The sequence below is a fragment of the Chamaea fasciata genome, unplaced genomic scaffold (genome assembly GCF_029207755.1).
Source record: "Chamaea fasciata isolate MVZ Bird 193981 ecotype frontalis unplaced genomic scaffold, bChaFas1.0.hap1 SCAF_7, whole genome shotgun sequence".
NCBI classification, from domain to species: domain Eukaryota; kingdom Metazoa; phylum Chordata; class Aves; order Passeriformes; family Sylviidae; genus Chamaea; species Chamaea fasciata.
In genome coordinates this window covers 31,876,708-31,896,554 of record NW_027094092.1, presented here as the reverse complement: position 1 = coordinate 31,896,554, position 19,847 = coordinate 31,876,708, and the positions used below count along the sequence as shown (strand labels likewise).

The following is a 19,847-nucleotide window of genomic DNA, read 5'->3' as shown; positions in this document are numbered from 1 at the left end:
TGATTCTTTTTCCCTTCCCGAGAGATGGGAAACTCAGGAATGGACACAGAGAAAGCTGTGGACTGCATGAATGGTAACACTATGAGAGGAGCATAAGTATGTAATCACAACCAAAATCATCTTTCAATTGTGGGTGTCAAGAGACAGTTTGGGAAATTCAGACTTGTTCTCCCTCATACACAGAATACCTCTAGTATACAGAAAAGTTATGATTTTTCAAGAACACCCTGTGGAATTAAAACAGTGACTGACACACATGCTTGGCTATCCTTTATATATGTATATATATATGTGTGTGTGTATATAAGTGTGTGCATATATATATATATATATATATATATAAAAGCAATAATATCAAAAGACAGTGGGAGAAATTACTAATTTAGGTATTTTCCTGTGACTTAAATTAGCAAAATACTTTTTTTAGAAATATTTGCAGAGAGACCCACTGCTGCCACCTACTTGTACCACACAGTATCTCTTAAATTACCAGGTTTCTTTTTAGTTTGGATTATGTTATGCTAGTTTCACTTCTAGTTGTTCCCAGTCCTTTGTCTTAGCCTGAATTATTGACTGATAGGAAAACTTCCCAGTTTTGAAGAACAGCTGTATAGTAATGAATCACTCTGGGTGGCACTGAGATACAGCTTTTAAAAAGAAGGGAATTGGCTATTTCTGCCCAGTTCTGCATGTCTTGTTTTCTCATTCTACTAATTGGATGTTAACGCTTAAAAAAGAGCAAGAGTTTATGTTCTGAATTTCTGCTCTCAGATGCGTGCTCTTTCATTTAGAGAAAATACGTTAACCTTTTTGAAAGAAAAGTCTATTCAAAGTTCAGTCATATGGTACAAGACAGTTGAGAGCTGTGAAAGAGATTGCTGAGGTACTGGCACTGATATACACATATGGTCAACACAAGTGTGTCAGCCGTCAGGATGCTCTTCCTTCCCCTGACTGCCATAAACAATGTTTCTAATTTCCAGATTTCTGTCTATGGGTGTGGGAGGATGTCATAGCTGTCCTGATTCCCACTTTTTAAAGCTTAGCACTCAATATAGCCACGTCTTCTGTTAAACAGAAATAATTCAAAATAGTTGTTTCAAAAATTGTGGAGATTTCACACATTAAGAACATCTATGTTGTAATTGCTTCCATCCAATTGTATGCCTTTCTGGTCTTCATCACAGATACAGCCACTGAATTTTCTGGAGGTTCATGTAAGAAAACACTGGTTAAAAAAGGTCAAAAGGCTCTTGTGGTTTTACAGCACTGGGCAACTAAGCAACATGCAACCATTCACTCACTTCCCCACCACTGGGGCTGGGGAGAGAATCCAAAAAGTGGCAACACACATAGGTTAAGAAATAAAGAGCAAAGGCTAGAAAACTTGTGGGTTGAGGTAAAAGACAGTTTAATACATAATGCTGAAGTCGTGCATGCAAGCAAAGCAAAACAAGAAATTAATTCACTGCTTCCCATGAGCCGGCTGGGAGTGTTCAGCCATCTCCAGGACAAGAGTTACTTGAGAAGACAAATGCCATCACTTCAAACATCCCCCCTACTCCTTTCCCCCCCAGCTTTATATACTGATCATGATGCCACATGGCCTGGAATATCCCTTTGGCAGTTGCAGTCAGCTGTCCTGGCTGTGCACCACCAGCCCCTTCACAGGTGAGGGACGAGAGTATGAGAAGCAGAAAAAGCCTTGGGTCTCTGCAAGCTCTGCACAGCAATAACAAAAGACATCTCTGTGTCATCAACACTGCCTTCAGTACTACCCCAAAACACAGTCCCATACCAATCACAGTGGAATTCACTCCACCTCAGCCAAAATCAGCACAGCAGGGCTTAGGCACCCCACAGTGGGAAATCAGGTGCCCGGGAGATACGGCCTGCACCATCTCAGGCCGAATTTCTCAATTTGAGAAGTCCCAGATATAATGCACAAGTACAGGCCTCAAAAACTGCTTTTTGGACTACGTCCCAGAAGCGGCTTGGGGTAAGGGTAGCAGAGCTGGCTGCCCTGGCAAGAGCCGTGTCCGGAGTCCCAGAGGGTGGCGGTGGTCGCTCCTGAGGCCGTATTTCTCCAGGCGGCTGGTACGCGGCGGAGCGGGGTAGGCGACTGCAGCGGGCAGGGCTTTGGGGCCAAATCCAGAGCACAGCCGCAGGGCCAGCAGACAAGCCCCGCCGGGGAAGAGTGAGGGAGCCCGGGCGCTCCCCAGCACGGGCGGAAAGGCAGAGCCGGGCTGTATGGAAGGCTTATGCCCCGGCGGGGGCTGACCCCGAGGCGCTCCGCGGCTCCCCGGAGCAGGGGTGGCCTCCGAGAGAGGGGCGGGGGCAGCCCGGGGCCACCCCCCGGCCGGGGCTGCGGTGCGGCGGCAGCGGAACGCGGCGGCGGGCGCGGGTTGCGGAGGGCCGGTTTGAGGCGGGCACCGCTCGGCGCGGCGCCGGCATGAGGGAGCTACCGCCGGGCCCGGGGATGGAGAGCGACATCTTGGACGCGCTGGAGGCCTTGGGGTAACCGGGGAGCGGCGGCGGCTCCCCCTGCGAGCGACGAGGGGCCGCGGGCGAGAGGCCGGAGGCGGGAGCGAGGGGGAGCGCGGGATCGGCGGAGGAGCGGGCCCCGCGCAGCGGCGGGTGCCGGGGGAGCCGGGCCTCGGCCGGGAGCGGGGTCACGTCGTGGGCGGTGGGCTCGCCCCGGCTGCGGGGCGGGAGGGCAAGGGAGCCCGGGCGCTCCGTGCGCTGCCGCAGCCGTGGTCGGCACTGGGGCGGCCGCTGGAGGCTGGCGGGGCAGCGGCTCTCGCTTGGTGCCTGCCCGCCTCCCGCGATGTGCCTCGGATGGTGCGGGACAAGCAGCTGTGCGAAGTTTGATTTTCAGTTCTGTTATTCACGGTGCTCCAGGGCAGTCACTTATTACTGTTAGGAGGAAACTTGACTAAACACTTGAGTTAATACTTGAGTTCTTCTCTGTCAGGTGTGTTCTGAGAGATCAAAGTCTGTTTTCACATACACATGTGAAAATGCCTGTCTCATATTTTCTGACAAACTGTTGTGTTTATAAATGACCAATAGTTTTTGGTGTGTTAAAAAAAAAAAAAAAAAAGAAAAAGTCTGAGTTATTCCTTGACAAAAGTGACATAGAAAGATTGATTCCTGTAAGTGTAGTTACTAACCAGCTTAGAGTAAAATAATTTGAAAAAATGTACATTTTATGTTACGCTTACTTCTTATTACTAACGTTCATCTGTCTGTGCAGGTACACGGGTGCCCTGTTGGAGGAGGAGGCCCTGAAAAAAGCAGCAGAAAATGGATTGTCTTCACCAGAATTTTTTGAGCTTTGCATTTGGTTAGGTTCCCAGATAAAGTCACTTTGTAATATGGAAGAAAGCATCACGGCAGCAGATGGTATATGAATGTTAATTTATTATTTGCTCAGTGGATTTAGACCCATACTGTTCAGCTTATAGTGAAATTACAGTGTTGAAGTTTACAGGAAACCTGACAGGTAGCCAAACTCAGGCTGATATTTGTGTGTATGTGGCTCTTAGATTAAGATTAATTAACAGTCTTGTTTTGTGAAGACTCTTTCAGAAGGAAAAAAGAAGGTGATTTGGGGTGGTTTTAGATATACCTAAATGTAAAAAGTACGTTCATGCCTGTAGTCATGTTTTGATGGCATAACTTGCAGTGGCAGGTGTTTTCCAGCTGTTCGTCCAGCGTGGTGTTCCGTGTGTTACACAGATTATTTCTGTCGAGTGCTGGAGCTTGGATGAGATTTTATACTTACGTTTTCACCAAAAAAGTAGTGGAACTAAAACCAATCACTGAAAATAATGGGTTCATGACCCCTGTCACTTCTTCATCAGAAAATTAGTTACATTGACACACTATTTAGTGACATATACTGTTCACTTCCTACTGTTGTTCATTTGTGTTCATGTCCTCACAGATTGCTGTAGCATTGCCTCATTCAAAGTATGAGTACAGGATACTATTAGGAAGCATGTCTGCTTGTATGTGGGACATTTTTAAGAAAAATGCTATTGGGGTGATAGGTGGTTAGTCTTTGGGCTGTTTAAATCTGCAATATAAATGTATTTAGAATAAATAAAAATAGATTGCAGTTTGATGTTTCTGTAAAAAGCCATTAATTGTGCATTTATTTCCGTAGGTGTGAAAGATATAGAGAGCTTCCAGCTGGAAATTAGTGGCTTTCTGAGAGAAATGGCCTGTCCGTATTCATCACTGGTGTCTGGAGACATCAAAGACAGATTAAGAGAGAAAGAAGATTGTCTTAAACTCCTGTGTAAGCAATAATAATTTTTCCCATTTGTAATACAGTATTTTATGTGCATGCTTTATCATAACTGTACAATTTACACTGAAGGGTTCTTTATGTATTTTTAAGTTGATGTGTACAGTCATTATATACCAGTTCAGCATGCATCAACTCACTTGTGCAAAGTGAGAAATAGAGCAGCATTAGAAAGCTGTTTAGCAGAAACTAAAATTTCTTTAAAAAGCATGGTGCAGCCTACTGAGGCCTCCTGATCTCTCTCTTGATCCAGTTGTTCCAGCTCACCTAAACTGAGACCTTCTTTCCTGTATTTGAGAGGTTTCAGGGCAGCTTGAACAGAAATGCTGCACAATTTGAAGGTGCTGAAAGCAGAATTGAGAGAAACAATGTCTGAGTTCAAGTTGGACTTGGACAAAAGAGTCGCAGCAGGAGCCAGTGTGATAATACGACACTGGCCAAGGAACTTGGGATCTGGCAGCAGAAGGGAGTTGAACAGTTAAATGCAATGTGTAGACTGAAGGTAGGAAGTCAGGTGAGCGGAAATTGAGGTAAAGAATAGGAAATATACTGACCTGTTCAGGAGAGAACTGAGAAAGTCTCCCTTTTGTCATGGTTATCTTACAAATGTATATATTGTAGCTGTACTGAGAATGTCGGTGCAGAAATACTTAAGTGTCTCTAAATCTGCTTTTCTCTCTAGTATTTCTAAGTACAGAACTTCAGGCTTTAAAGATACAGCAGAGCAAGAAAATTAAAGGCTGTCATTTGGAAAAGCACAGTGAAATTATTCAGGAAGTGCAAGCTATTTGTGATGCACTGGGTCTGCCAAACTCCACATCTTCTGGTATTCCTTCCTTGTTAACCAGTGTGGAACAAAAGGTATGGCCTTTTACATCTTCTCTCTATTGCTAACTGTAAGAACTGTCTCTGTAAGCATTCATCTTGGAGTTAAGGGCCCAGCAGCCTCACCCTTTAAAGCCCTATCTGACAAGTGCAAAAGAATTTTAATTCTGAAAATGTTTTAAGTTAAACTCTTTTTAGTTATGAGGTGAAGTATTTCAGCATTTCCCTGAGGTTGCAATGTACCTGATCGGACGTACTTTTCCATGCAAATTCAAGGTGTAAGTTTTCCCCTTACCCATTCAAATGTGCTGTTGCAAGCTGAAAGCTTGGGGTATTAACTGCTTGTGCATTTACATATCTGTAGTCATTTCTGGGATGTATTTAAATTTAATATCCAAAACTTTAATTAGTTCTTTTTAGTTTATTTCTTAATTGCACGTATGGATTTGTTGGTGGTATTGCCTTAGTTGCAGAAGAGAATGAAAATGCCTGAATTGCCAGTATTCAGGGAATACTGAAGGCCAGCTTAAACCTTAGTCTGCAAGATAGTTCTTTCTGTTGTGGCCCTCCATGTTCTAACTCATTTCACTGATGTGATATTTAATCTGATTTCATTACTGCAGAAAGTAAATAGGCTCTTGAGGTGGAATTTGTCAGCTAAAAGTTTTGGTCTTTATCTCTCTCCAGTGTTTGGGAAGAGAGTGACTGATCCCCCCTTAAGGGTAGAATAAAAACTCCCTTTGCTTCTGAGTCTTTGAATTTAATAATTTTACGTGATTGTGCTTGTTTCTTTCCCTCTTCCTCATCAACCACTGACCAATTGAACATTCAGAGATTTTGGGGTGAGGGCCTGTTACTTGCATGATTTTTTTACATCTGTCTTCAGTGTGACGAGACAAAACCTTTAATAAGTTAATTAATGAAAGGCATCACCCAGATGCAAATGGAACTGCCTATGCCTACACTACAGCTGTGCTTGATCTATTTAGTTCTAAGGAAATCTTTACCTATAGTAAATATTTTTGAAAGGATGAAAAACAATTCTAGCACTGTTCTGGGAATGAAGATGTCAGAGTTCCAGCTGATAACTAATGGCCTGATTCTGCTGATCTCCCTCTGTGAGTGTTAGATGTGTTTACACCCATGTGTGTTTATAGGCTGCAGCCATCACCAATTCCATGCTTCACTTCTCAGGTACAGATTTAGTTTCATCCCATTACAGGGGGAGGACTCCAGTTCCACAGTTGTGGGACAGCAAGACCAGACCTGGAGCACCACTTGCTTCATACACACGTAGTGATACCAGATAGAATGTTTACTTTGAATTATTAGACACCTGATACCTGCCACCTTTTGCAAAGTCCAACATTTCCTATCAGACAGCATCACAGGCCTGAATTGTGCATAGTGTTGCCATCCCAGCTTGTATAAACTGTTACACTTTCAGAAGTACTAAAATGAGCAGAATCTTAAAAGTGTGTTATCTTTGGTTTTGGTTGTTTTTGTTGTTTTTGTTGTTGTTGTTTTTTGGGATGTTTTTTGTGTGTGTGGTTTTTTTTTGTTTTGTTTTGTTTTTTTGTGGGGTTTTTTTGTGGTGTTTTTTGGGGTTTTTTTTTTTGTTTTGGTTTGGTTTGGTTTTGGTTTTTTTTTTTTTTTTTTTTTTTTTTTTGTGTGTGTTTTTTGTTTTTAATAATGCTGCCTGGACTATTTTCCAATAGTTTTCAAATCTGTCAGTTCCACAGTGGTTATACCACTTGTGCTCACTACAGGGTGTAGAAAGGTGGCAGAAAAGTTTATTCATCTTCTGTGACTTCAAATTAATAGTGTAATTTGTTCTCTGTGTGTTTCATCCCTTACAAACAAGGATTTTTTTTTCTTACTTTGCAGGAGATTTTGTAGAATTTCTGCTATATGTTTTCTTGTCTGTCATCCATTACTTTATTATAGGACAAGTTTGGAGTTACTTTGATAGATGACAAAGTTGGAGACCTACAGTTATAGGTATAGGTGCTTTAGAAAGGTGGTGCCACCAATTAAAATTCATTGGCTTTGTAAACATTTCTTAAGAGCACCATTTTATTACTTTTTTTTTTTAATATGCTCACACAAAAATTCACTTGAAATGATCCATTCATTTTTCCAAATATTTTTTGGCTTTTGATTTAACTAGGTTCTGCATGAAGTTGCACTGTTGATGTTTAGTATTGTAGCATTCATAATACAGACTTACATACTGATCTAGTATTTTTATTTAGTGTATCTGCAAATGTACCTGAAGCTTTTCAACATGTCTACTCTTTGTCTCTGTCTAGCATCTTCAGCATTGTCAGTAGCTGTGGGAGTAGTTCTGAGAATAGTTTGGCTGTGCAGCAGCAACTTCCCAAAGGCCAGATCACACACTGTATTTTGGTATGGAATATTAGAACATTTATTGCTTTAAGTGATTTTCCACTTTATTTAAGAGACTAGTATAAAATCAGGATTGCTGTCTTCATTCAAAATGAGTTTTATAGTAGCTCAGACTTTGAATGTACAATCTTAGCAAGCATCTTTTGCTGTATCTTTATCTCCTGTAATTACCCAGGGTAGTGGTTATCAGTATACCTAAAAATTATTACAGCTTTCTACCACTAAGTATATCTTATTTTATTATATAGTACTGAAAATCTAATAGTAATTTTTCAGTTGTTTAAGATGCTGTTCCCTTGTAAAGTGTATTTACAGAGGGGGAATCTAGGAGGCAATCTGAAATTTAGTGCCAAAACCTCCATAAATTCTAAATGAACAATGATGAAAGATTCACAGAAGTTCATGCCAGTGTTGTGCTTTGTAATAAGTACTTACATCTGGCTGTTTTCCAATCAAGATAATGTGAATTTCATGCCTAATTACCAAGTGACATTCTAATACTGTTTATTTGAAAAAAAATTTAATGTGATATTATTCAAACGACTTCTGAACTTTTTTTCCCACATTTTTAAAAGTACTCCACTACTTTTCAGGTATCAGTAGAAGGAAAAGAAACTACGAAGGGCTACTGAACAAACTAAGTGAAAATTAAGCTAACATAAAACGTAGGTGAAATGTGAGAAGAATATTTTTTAAAATATTTGGGTATACATCCTGGAATTTATGAATATTTAAATTAATGTGTTTCATTTAACTGTTTATCTGTAGTAATTTTACAGATGTAATGGTGCCTGGACAGTAAGTATTAATGTTACTGCAGGGAACAAGACCTTGGAGTTGTCCTGTTCACCAGACATCAGGGTCAAACAAAAATGTATTTAAAGTTAGATAAATACTGAATTTATCTGCAGGTATATGAAAGAGAGGCTTAAAAATATTTTGTGCTTAAGATTTAGGTGATCCCTCTGCAACTGTGCAGTACACCTTATGACTAATTAAGGGAACATTCTTTCCTCACAGTTTGCTATTTTAAATTCATAACAAGACACCTTTCTGCAGGTCAGGTTTTTCCAAAATCTCGAAAAACCCTGGAACTGTATACATATCTGATGTTTTTCTGTGCAAAAGGTGTTAAATGTAAAAATTACAGCTCTGTTTAGATAGAAGATGAGGATATTTAATAAATACATTAATATGGTAATGAAATGTAAGCTAATTTTTTTTCAGTAGTTCAAAGTTACAAAACACATGAGAAATACCATGTTCAATGAAGATATACTTTATTTGGTAACAGTAGAATAACTGTTTATTTTTATGCAGCAGATTTGAATTTGGTATTTTTGTCTAAAGCAGATCCAACAGCTTATTTGTTTTCATTTTATAGAGAGTGTGTGAACTCAAAGCAATCCCATAAATTCTTAGTGTTACCAAGATCATTGATGACACAGTATGTCAAATAGTCAAATATACTTGTCTACACCTAGTTTTAATTATTTGGTTTGCTTTTTACACCTGATTATGTAAAAACATTAGGATGATTTGGCTATTACAATTTGTTTTATGTTTCTTTAAGTATGTTGTCACTGCTCCTTTTTCTGGGCAGTGCATTTGTTTTCGTTCCCACTTACATGTGCAGACTTCTTTCTGGGTTGTGGTGGGTTTTTTAAACTCCTGCATATCCTTCTCAATCCAGGGCAACTGTCACGTGTGGAAATATGGGTTATAGCGGAGATTCTCACATCCATGGTATTCTTGTCCTCTGGCAGATTGTTGTGTGTCAGAGTTCCTGTACTCATTGCTCTGTCATCAGTCATGGCTGGACAATGTATTCTGCAGCTGTAAGGCAGCTCAGCTTATTTCTCAATTATAGCTGTAGGATTTCCCCACCAGCCCTGCTGGTGGGAGTGAGGAGTAAGTGGAGATTCACTAATCTGTATATGACTTTACAGTGTGTCAAAAACATAGACCAGGAGCATAGACCAGTTCATCAGTGAAGAGATTCCTCCTTAACTGTTACTGATTACTAAAGCTGGGCTGGAAAGAAATTACATACGTATTCTCTTTAACTTGGAAAGAAAATATTGCAGAAATTTGGGGGTAGTTTCTCAGTCAATAAAGGATTGTTTCATTTAGCTGTTCTTGTTTCTTTTAGTTCTGATTTTCATAGATTATCTTCCTTAATTGTTCTCTCTAAACTTCCTTTTCACTTTTCAGTTCATGGAAATCAGTAGTATGCAGCAGTGATGGACTTGTGATGGCACCATGTATGCCTTTTGTATGTGGAGCCCAGTGTGTGTTTACCTCTTAGTTGTCCTTGCAGCTGCAAACTTACAATAATTCACTGTTTTTCAGATCTTCTTTGACACTCTAAACTGTAAATTACATTGAGGATTTTTAATTTTTTTTGTATTGGTTTTTGTTTCAGCAGCTGGTCTCATTTTGATAGACTCTCTTCCTTTCAACCTTTGAGGTAATATTTCTGACCTCAATGGTATATGAATAGACATCTCTTGCCCAATAGAATTTTTTATTTGTCTGCTGTTCATTCCTTTTTCTATACTAATTACTGCTCTGTTCATCTCTTGCTGTCATACTGATCTTATTCTATTGCTGGTTATTAACTTCAACTTTTGATTCTTCCGACATTTATCTGAATTCAAACATAGTTTGTGCTTAGGTACATTTGCATTTTGCAGTGGAATATGGCACTGTGTACGTGCTTCAGTAAAAAAAAAAAAAAACAACAAAAAAACTTCTAAAAAGCATTTAGAAGGCAAGATGGCCTTGGAGTGTTTTTTGTAAAGAAAAAGGCAATAGAGAAGCAAGAATTATCAGAGAAAGAGGGGTGTTGGGATTAGTATGGTACATGGAACCAAACTTCACCCCTTAGTGTAACCTCTTTTGATATGAATAGAAAACAATAATAGGGAGTGTTATAGTAATTAGATAGCTAGATATTTTCAGATACTACTAGGCTGTTTCTAATAGAGTCAAAACAGTGTTTTCCCTTTTGGTCACTGGACAGTATATTTACCTCAGACTTTTTCTGGGCTATTGTGTTTTTAACCTGCAGAGTGCTGCCTAGTGATGATGTAAAAAGCAAGAACAAAATACATACACCTTGGTTTTCACACAAAATTTGAGATCAGATTTTTTCTTCATATACATAAAAAAAATTGAGATAATTACAAAAATCCTGACATATGAGAGTTGATTTTGTAAATATTTCTTTTAACAGTTAACTAGGTGCTCTAGAATTTGATTTTTGACTTCTGTAATTTTTTTTCATAGCAATCAGTAGAGATGATATTTGTGGAACATGTGAAGCTCAAAACTGAGCTTTGAACCATGCCTTTATGACAAATGTTATGTAAATGCCTGTGTGCCCACAAGAAGTCTTATAATCATTACAAATGTATCTAATGCCTGTCCCCAGTTACAGGTTTTACTGTAGATCATGCAATACCTTAATCCTTCCTTAGACATATAAAAGAAAATTAACTCTAGTTTTATTCATTTTGGTTGGTTCCCCATGGTTATTTACTAGAGCGAATGAAGATGCCGTTCTCTCCATCAGACTTCACAAAACTTGGATGAACAATAGTATGCATACAGTTAACTCCAGGTGAAAAATCAGTTGGATTATGTTCAAGTTATGTGCAAGTGTTGTGGGCATTCATGGTAATGATTTTAGAAGAGCTTTGCCAAAGGAAGTTCACTCAAGAAGAAGTGTAGAGGTTTCTTGTAATGAGATACGAGAATGCAGTGGTGTTTGGAAGGTAGAGAGAGCATATTTCATCTCTGATTATTTAGGGCAAGAAGTAGTGGAAGAAGTATAAGCAAATTTGATTTGCAGTGAATGCAAAAGTCTTAAACATAGTGTTAGCTGGAACCAATTATAGGATTAAAGTAAAAGGTAATGAGTCAAGAATGGCTGCAGACCTGTCATCCTGCCTTTCTTAATAGCACCTATCACCGGATTTTTTGTGGCCCAGTTCTGTTGCCAACATTTGGCAACAGAACTCCAAACTTCAGTTGTTGTAGGTACAACACTTAGTAGTATCTAAAATGAATAATTTAGCTAGTCCTACTTTCTGTATGCACTTGATAAATTTGCTGTGTAACTGTTGTTCTCTTAATGGGAGGAGAAGCGATGGGCCATAAAATATTTTTTCTATAGAAGCTAGTCATCTTATAAAAGTATTCAGGAAGTCTTTTTACAGTGGATCATAAGCTGGAAGATGTGTATCTATTTTCATGAGTCTGCTAAAACAAATGTGCTGTGTTTGATCTTCCAAGTAGCAAAATGAGATTGTGATGAATTTTGCTGAAATAAATCTAAATATCATTTGTGTTCTGAGATGTATGTGGTTTTTTTCAGATAAAGGACATTCTCTCAAAAGTTAAAAATAACCACGTGGGGAAATCACTGCTAACAAAACCTCTGAACTCTGACCAAGTGGTAAAGAAAAGCTTCTCCATTTCTTTCTAGTATTTAACAGGATGGTCAAAATAAATGCATATGACTTCATTTAGCTTTGCATTTTTACACTCACTGCTCTATTGCTGAATATTAAAATTAAAATTCAATTGCTAAATACTAACAATGGTAATCAGATACTTCCAGAATTGACATTATAAAACAGACCTTGTGTTGATTCATCGATTGTTCACTTTCAAATCATTTTGTATATACATACTATTGTAGCATTACATAGACGCTATGTAGTTTATAGTGGTCACCTCAGGATAGGCATCTTAGCTGATGGATGGGGTTAACTTTGAATTGACTCACATAACTTTATATATTTGACTGTTTGAATTTCTTACTGTAACACTGCAGGAAAGACTGGAAAAAATCAACGATGCTCTTTGCAGTGAGTACGAGTGTCGACGGCGGATGTTGATGAAGAGGCTTGATGTGACTGTGCAGTCTTTTGGCTGGTCTGACAGAGCAAAGGTAAACTTGATGTATTTTTTGCTTCCTGTAGGTGGGAGTCTGATACTGTTCCAGGAAACTTCCTATGGAATATGTATACCATGTAAATATACAAATACACTTCCATCACTGTTACCTTTTTTCCAGCCTGTTTCTCAGTTTAAGTTGTAATACCCAAATCTCAGGTGTTGAGGAAGGGGATGGATTTAACCAGGTGGCACAGTCCATCATTTGTGACTGTTAATAGCTTCACAATTAGAACTTCTAGCATCCTTTGTTGGGGTTTCTCACTTTAATTAAAGTTCCCATCTCCCTGTTTCCTTTACTGTATCTAACACCGTCCAATGAAGTAAACTAGGACGGAACCTCAGCATTTCTCATGCAGATGCAAAAGTAAGACAAACGGCAGGCCTTAATATAGATTGGGTGTAAAAAATGACTTCATAAAGTCTGTGAGGTTACAGTGCCTGCCCCCTATCTTGGATTCAGTGCTACTAGATGCACAGCTGTTCAGTTGATCAGATTATATGAATAGTAGCTTGCGTGAGAAAATCACACAATTGCTTGTAATCCTTCAAGTCACTAAAAATTCCAAAGCACTCCTCTGTATTTGTTCTGCTGGTATTGCTTTAATTGTGATAATTTCATTTGTGCTATTTCCTAGAACTCTCTATATTAAAAAATAGTCATGATATTTTCGAGCTGGAAATACATCTTGTTTGTATCCAAAAGAGTAGGGAGGTGAGGTACACAAAGTTTGTAATTTGATAAAGACACATAAGAGAAGCTGGAGGCAGATGTTTTTGTTCATGAGCTGGCAAGATCAGCTTTCCTTCCAAAGGTTTCTTTAGAAAGCTTAAAATGGATAAATCTTAAAACTTGGAAAGCTTACTGAAAGTATGGATTGTTACAAGTCTTGGTGACGTCACAATTTGTCATTGACACATGCAGAGTCAACTTCATGAAGTGTCACTGTAAGACATGAGTCTAGGTGCTGCTGTGCTGTGTTGGAATAGCTCACTGTTTATTTCTGAAGGGGCTGTGAAAGCTTTTATGCTGCAAGAAAGGAAGAGGGGGGCATTTAGCTCAGAGAAGCCAGGAGATGTCCCTACTTGTGTAACTTGCTTACAGCTGTACCAGTACAATTATGTATCTTCAAATTTAAAGTTTGCTTCTGAAATGCAGTTGATGTGACTGATGACTAACTTAAGCAGACTAAAACTTTGTCACTTGCTATTGTTCCATTCAAACAGTGCGAAAAACAGTGAATGCCCTTTTGAAATAAAACAATAGTTTAAAAAGATTTTTGGTGATCAAGTAGTCAGATGATTCATTTTCCTGTCATATAAAGACTGTTGATGTGAAATATATGCAGTTACAGAAATAACCAGGTTACATACTAATTCAAAATTACATACTGTTTTCAGTCTTTTTCTTTTTTTCCCCCTATTTCTCTTGAGGGATATTCATAACTTCTTTGAGAAGGTTTTGGGCATTGAAAGTGTTCTGGCATTGATGTCATTTAGAGATTTTATTTTTTTTAAAGCCAGGAGACAAATTGTTGTCTTTTTAAAATTTGTTAGCTTGCCTTTTTTCCCTACCATTAAGTAGATATTGATAAAGTTTCTCTGCTTTTGGTGATGTGCCATTTTTGGGATTTTTTTTTTTGTTTTTTTTTGAAACTTGTTCATTCTCTAAGTAAGTTTGCAGACTGAAATGGGTTCACAAATGATGGAGTCATTACCTAGCAAAACAGTCTTGTAAAGGTTCAGCACATATTGTCTGATCTAGCCAATATCAAATGTTTTATTTCACTCAGAAGGTCATTCTAGATTTTCCCAGAAAGTGTATTTTTTTCTTTTCTGCTAAATAAATGTAACATGAAAGCATGCTTGGTAAAAATCTAATGTTGTCCCTTGCTCAGTCTCACTTTTTCATGGCTTGCGTTAAGTGTTTTGCTGCATTGATATATTCTCAGTTTTTTTCCACAAATTTACCTTCCTTGGAAGCTGCTCTGTTTTCATCATGCTTAGAAGTGATCTGTTGAGTATGGTTATGTAAAGCCCTTGAGAGAGCAGTATGGACTCCTTAGGTTTTAGTCTGTAGACATGTTGGAAGACACTAAAGAGTCTGTTTGATGCCAGCAGATGGAGGAGTTTCTTTTGTACTGGTGCCAAGTTTCAGCATCAATTAAACATAATCAGCAGTGCTTTCTGTGTAATGGCTCCACCAGCAGGAAGAGAACTGGTGATAACTGGTGATAACCGGTGCTGTGTTTTGCAATATAGTTTGTATTTTCAGAAGCTACACCTTGTGTTCAAAGTGAAACTTACAGAGACCAGCACATGGTTGATAGTAAGTCTGTTGGTGTGTTTGATACCTGGCAAGTAAGTTGTGTTTGTTGTTTTCCTGTAGGTAAAAACAGATGAAATAGCACGGATCTATCAGCCCAAGCGCTATGCCTTGTCTCCAAAGTCGACCATTACATTAGCTCACCTTCTTGCTGCTCGTGAGGATTTGTCCAAGATCATGAGAACAAGTAGTGGGTCAACACGGGAGAAGACTGCCTGTGCTATCAACAAGGTATGCTCTTCTGGCATGTGGTAAATGGACATGGGATTTATAGACCCATTGAAAGGAATTCTGGAATTACATTGGTTTTGCTTGGTACCTAAATTTCATTTTTTCCATTTAAGAAAGAAAGGTTTGCAGTATTCCAGTAAACATTGCAGAAAGTACTTTTTTTTATATTTGTAGACTGTCAGTCATACAACAGGATGAAACAGAGTAGTGTAGATGAGGGGGAACAATGTGGGGGGGGTGTACATGTGTTTGTAAATGACCTGTTGAGTTCAGTGGTACTGCACATCTCAAGGATACATATAAGTATTTGTGGTATCAGGTCCTGGGCTACTTTGCCAAGATATTACTGTTTGGTTTGTAAACCCACATCTCTAGTTCATCAGTATATTATAAATGATTAAGGTTTCTGTAAAAAATGTAATTTTGCTGCAAAGTAAAACTGTTTGACTGCAGTAATGAATCCCCATTGTGCTGCTCTCTTGTGTGTGATAAAAGCTGAAGCTTGCGAGTAGTGATATGAGTTTCAGCATTCAAATGGTGACTAAACTGCTTTTATTGATCCTGTATTTACAGATTTTTCTAATGTTTTTTGCCTCATTTAGATACCCTTTAATATGTTTTGATCCTTAACATTCTGAAATTTCTTAATTATTGTAGGATCTCAGAGAAAGCTGGGGCTTTTTTCTTGAGAGGACTTTAGTTGGAGTGCCTGGGACTGATCAGGGAATGTTAACACTGATCACACAGAGTTTAGGAAATATGAACGTGACAACAGAAAGACCTACTTGGATGCATCTTTGTTTTTCAATATATTTATTTAGCTTTATCCAGGGCAGCTTTTCTTTTCATAGGTTGAACAGTACCTGCCATAGTCAAGATGCCTTTTTTTTTTCCTTTTCTTGGAAGTGTTACTGCAGCCTATTGCGTATTTTGGTCATTCTGGCTCTTTGTTGAGTTTCAGCAGTTTCTAATGTTAGGCAAACTGGTATTCCTTTGAGAACTGCACATCAATTTGCCAGTTTGTTTTTTGCTGGCTGGTTAGGTTTGAACTTGAAGAGCCACATCATAAGGAGTCTTTTCTATATGAATATATATGTGTGTTTGTATATCTTATATATGAAATATGTATATTGCTTATTGCAATATTGATACTTCAGGTGTGCAGTGTTGTTCATAAAAATCCACAAAAATTATATGAGCCAGTTAGCTGCAGTTATTTCTGTTCTGGAGGTGAAAAATGAGAGCACTTTCAGTGTTCTGTTGTGGTGTTACAAGGACAGGAGATAGTGATTCTGCTGTCAAGTACTGCACTGAGAGACCAAATTTCCTGAAAACAGCAAGCAGCATTTCTCTGTCCACAGGAGAAAATCCTGTGTCTCTTAAAGTTATTACTACTATTTTTTAACTCTGAAACTGACCTATTTTTCCATACAGGTTCTGATGGGGAGAGTCCCTGACCGTGGAGGCAGACCAACAGAGATTGAACCACCTCCTCCTGAAATGCCTCCATGGCAAAAAAGACAAGAAGGTGGTGGAAGAGGAGGCTGGGGGGGTGGTGGTGGTGGTGGAAGGGGTAACTGGGGGAGTGGAGGGGGTAGGGGAGGAGGAGGTGGAGGTTTCAGAGGTGGTGGAAGAGGTGGGGGTGGCTTCCAGGGTGGGGGTGGCTTCCAGGGTGGGGGTGGCTTCCAAGGTGGAGGTGGCTTCCAAGGTGGCAGGGGAGGTTATGGTGGCAGGGGGGGCTATGGTGATCCCTATGGTGGAAGAGGAGGGGGAGGATACCGAAGATACTGAAGTACCATAAATCTTAAGAGAGTAACTGGCAGAATATAGTGGTGGTGTTTACTGGTACTAGGAATTTAGATATGTTGACTTGGGTTTAGGTTAGAATTAAGTATGACCATATGAGTAATTTTGTTAGACCAACTGATGTTCTCACTGAGTTCTTTTAGTTAACTGAACAGAAGTTTTATACTTAAATCTGATGACTGAAGTCTTTGTTTTTCGTACTGCTTATATGGTGTTTTTTATTATGTCATTTTATTTAAAATAAGTCTCAGAAAACTGAATAAAACCCTTTTAAAACAAACAAAAATATATTAATGGTCAGACCTCTCTAATTATTGCATGTTGCATGTCTACTCTCCTGCTCCAAAATGTGTAGAAAAAACAAAGTAGGCCTAAGAACTGGATGAAACCACTTTTAAAAGACTCAAGAATGCTGCTTTCAGGCTTGTTCTCTTCATCTCATTGTTCTTCATTCATAGTTTTCATGTGGGACATGTAAATGAATTTTCATTTCAGATGTTAAAATCCTTAAGGCTTTGGTCAGAATTATTCAATTAGATTTGTTTATTCTTGCAGAACTTCACATTATAGTAACAGTGTGAATTAATACTCCTCACAAATTAATCAAATCAGGTTGGTTTTTTGTGTTCATAATCTATCAGACACTCTATAAATGGTCAGAGCATGTACTGTAAACTCATCATAGTGAGTTTTGATAGTGTCTTATTTTTATTTTACCTGTTTTCCACTGTTGGTGTTTCATAAAAAAATTTAAAATCAGATTGGGCAGAAAACCTGCAGCCATCATGTCTGGTATTAATTCCTGTATATATCCTTGTGTATCAGCTTTGAGACACAAAGTCTGAATAAGCTGAGCTTCCTAAGAAAGAACGTGACATTTCTTCGTCTTTTTTTCTTTCCCCTTGTTTTTTTAAATTATCCTCTTCTCCCCTGCCTGCTCTGCGTTTGGGAGCAGTATTCCAACTGCCTGGTCTGTAAGTTAACAAGGCGCCTCATGCAGCAGTTGCCTTTTCCCAGTGATTCCTCTCTCTGCCCACCTAAAAAAAGCCCTGTCTTGACATGGTATGGGTGCCTTCTCCATCACAAACACTGTTAGCCTAGAAGGAGTTGGCTGTCATACCATCATGGCTTAAATATATGTAGACAGGAATTGAATTTAGAGCTGTCACTTAAAGAAGTCAGTTTCTGCTGCCCAAGATCCTTTAGATCTCCCATGTTGTGAGGCTGCTTCTGAGAACAGAGGTGGAAAGGGGATGATGCCTGAGTTTGTTCTCTTGACAGCATTTCTCAGGGTCAAGTCACTACAGAGATTCAGGAAAGGATCTGATTAACCTGGTGTGTCTGATGATTAAAGAGCACAGCAGACTTGAAGCACTTGTAATTGTAGGCGTAACTGCAGGTTGAACTTTAAGATTTGATTTTGGATTTATGTTCCTCAGTTTCAAGTTCTTGCTGCACAAATTTCCTATTGGTGTCCATTGATATGCTTTGAAGATGTTTTTTTAGCCTTCATAAACATACGTATCATATCCTGTTTCATTGTCAACTTCATGAATGAATGTAAAGTTCTGTTCCAAATCAAATTATTATCTTTCCAAAGTTTTTCTGTTACTTCCTCTCTGATCAGTTTGCTTGAGAATGCTGCTTCTAATGTGATAGCTATGGCTTTACCCAGGCTTTGGGGTCGCAGCAGGTGCCTGACAAAATGAAGCAGAAGTTTTGCTTGCTCAAACATGTTAGCTGGGATGTGAACTTTTGCACTAATGGCTTAATGTCATCCAACTGCTAGCACTGTAGTTCCTTTACCAAATTTTTTCAATGCTTCTTCCTGGCCTAAACCCTTGGCAGCCTCTGCAGTCTGTACAGGGAGACAGACCCCTCATGGGTCATGTGGGAGCACAGTACTGGTTCTCTTGATTCTGAGCTTGGTTTTTGCCTAATGCTCTAGAATAGCTCCCAGACTGATGACATACCAAATGAGACTGCCGGCCTTGGGGGGAAGTGTTGGTCTCCAAAGGAATACAAAGCAGTCTTAACAACCAAAGCCTTAAGATTAAATTGTTTGCTGATCCCAATGTTACTTTTTGCTACAAGTAATCAGCAGTCAAGCATGTGGCTTCATCAAGGAAATGCACTTGGAAAAGCAAACTTACCAATGCTTAAAGGTTTCATTAGTCTTAGGATGCAAGGTTGCAGCGGTTTAGTTGAATTGTTGTAACTGCAGATGTGGATGTGCCTTGGTGTTTTTAAACTCATCAGGCCAAACTCCTACTACAAACTCCTGTTTGTAGTAGGCAGGACAGTTCTGAATGAAGTAAATCATCAAGTAAAGCAGGTACATGCCCACTTCAATTCTAACAGTTAAATTATTTCAGTATCATATTTTAGTTATATGTATGTAGACTGTGTAAAATATGGAAATACAAATAGGCTGGAGATTTTCTTTTTTAATCTGGCCATTTCAGTTTTTCTTAAATAACGTCAAAATGTGAAGCCAGTAGTTGAAAACTAAAGTAAGCACCACCATATTTCATGGAGGTATCCTTTGCTGTCCTCTTGTCAGAATGTATGCTTTTAATTTCTCAAATAATGCAATAACACCATGAAAGTAATTGATGTAAACCCCAAGCTTTGACAAAAAAAAGTATTTTCAAAAATACTGTTGCAAGTAAAAGATTTTCATATATATGTTTGTGAACATTTTTGTGTTTGTTCTCACTTAATGAATACCTAAATTAATATTGTTTTGTTTGTTGAAGAACTGAAAAAAAAGGTTGGGGATTTTTTTCAGGAATTGAGAGAGACATTTCTGTCAACCGCTGTAAACACTGAGGAATAAAGTACTGTATTTGAAATTACTTCCATCATCTGTCTCTATTGTGATTTGGATCCACTATCATCTGTTCCTCCTTTGTTTGTAAGAAAGAATTCCTGCTGGTGATTTACAGTAGTGATGAAACTTAACTTTTT

The 19,847-nt window shown here is 38.8% G+C and overlaps 1 protein-coding gene across 2 annotated transcripts; it reads left to right on the top strand.

The window, feature by feature from the left end:
- The first annotated feature begins 1,957 nt into the window (after positions 1 to 1,957).
- Positions 1,958 to 19,729, top strand: FAM98B (family with sequence similarity 98 member B). 2 transcript variants are annotated; one of them, XM_066188326.1, is made up of 8 exons: positions 1,958 to 2,114; positions 3,257 to 3,405; positions 4,172 to 4,306; positions 4,998 to 5,176; positions 11,931 to 12,011; positions 12,393 to 12,509; positions 14,904 to 15,071; positions 16,506 to 19,729. In XM_066188326.1, exons 2-8 carry the CDS (start codon positions 3,378 to 3,380, stop codon positions 16,860 to 16,862), a joined length of 1,065 nt encoding a protein of 354 aa, XP_066044423.1. In that variant the 5' UTR covers positions 1,958 to 2,114; positions 3,257 to 3,377; the 3' UTR covers positions 16,863 to 19,729. The 2 variants fall into 2 exon arrangements, with proteins under 2 accessions (XP_066044423.1, XP_066044422.1); XM_066188325.1 differs by lacking the exon at positions 1,958 to 2,114 and adding an exon at positions 2,224 to 2,517.
- The last annotated feature ends 118 nt before the right edge of the window (positions 19,730 to 19,847 follow it).

What these genes read in the sequence shown, in the direction of transcription:
- FAM98B (XM_066188325.1), top strand. Translation starts at nt 2,453, where the DNA reads ATGAGGGAGCTACCGCCGGGCCCGGGGATGGAGAGCGACATCTTGGAC. An exon ending in CTCTGAACTCTGACCAAGTG is followed by an intron (nt 12,012 to 12,392) that starts GTAAAGAAAAGC and finishes GTAACACTGCAG; the next exon opens with GAAAGACTGGAAAAAATCAA. An exon ending in GCTGGTCTGACAGAGCAAAG is followed by an intron (nt 12,510 to 14,903) that starts GTAAACTTGATG and finishes GTTTTCCTGTAG; the next exon opens with GTAAAAACAGATGAAATAGC.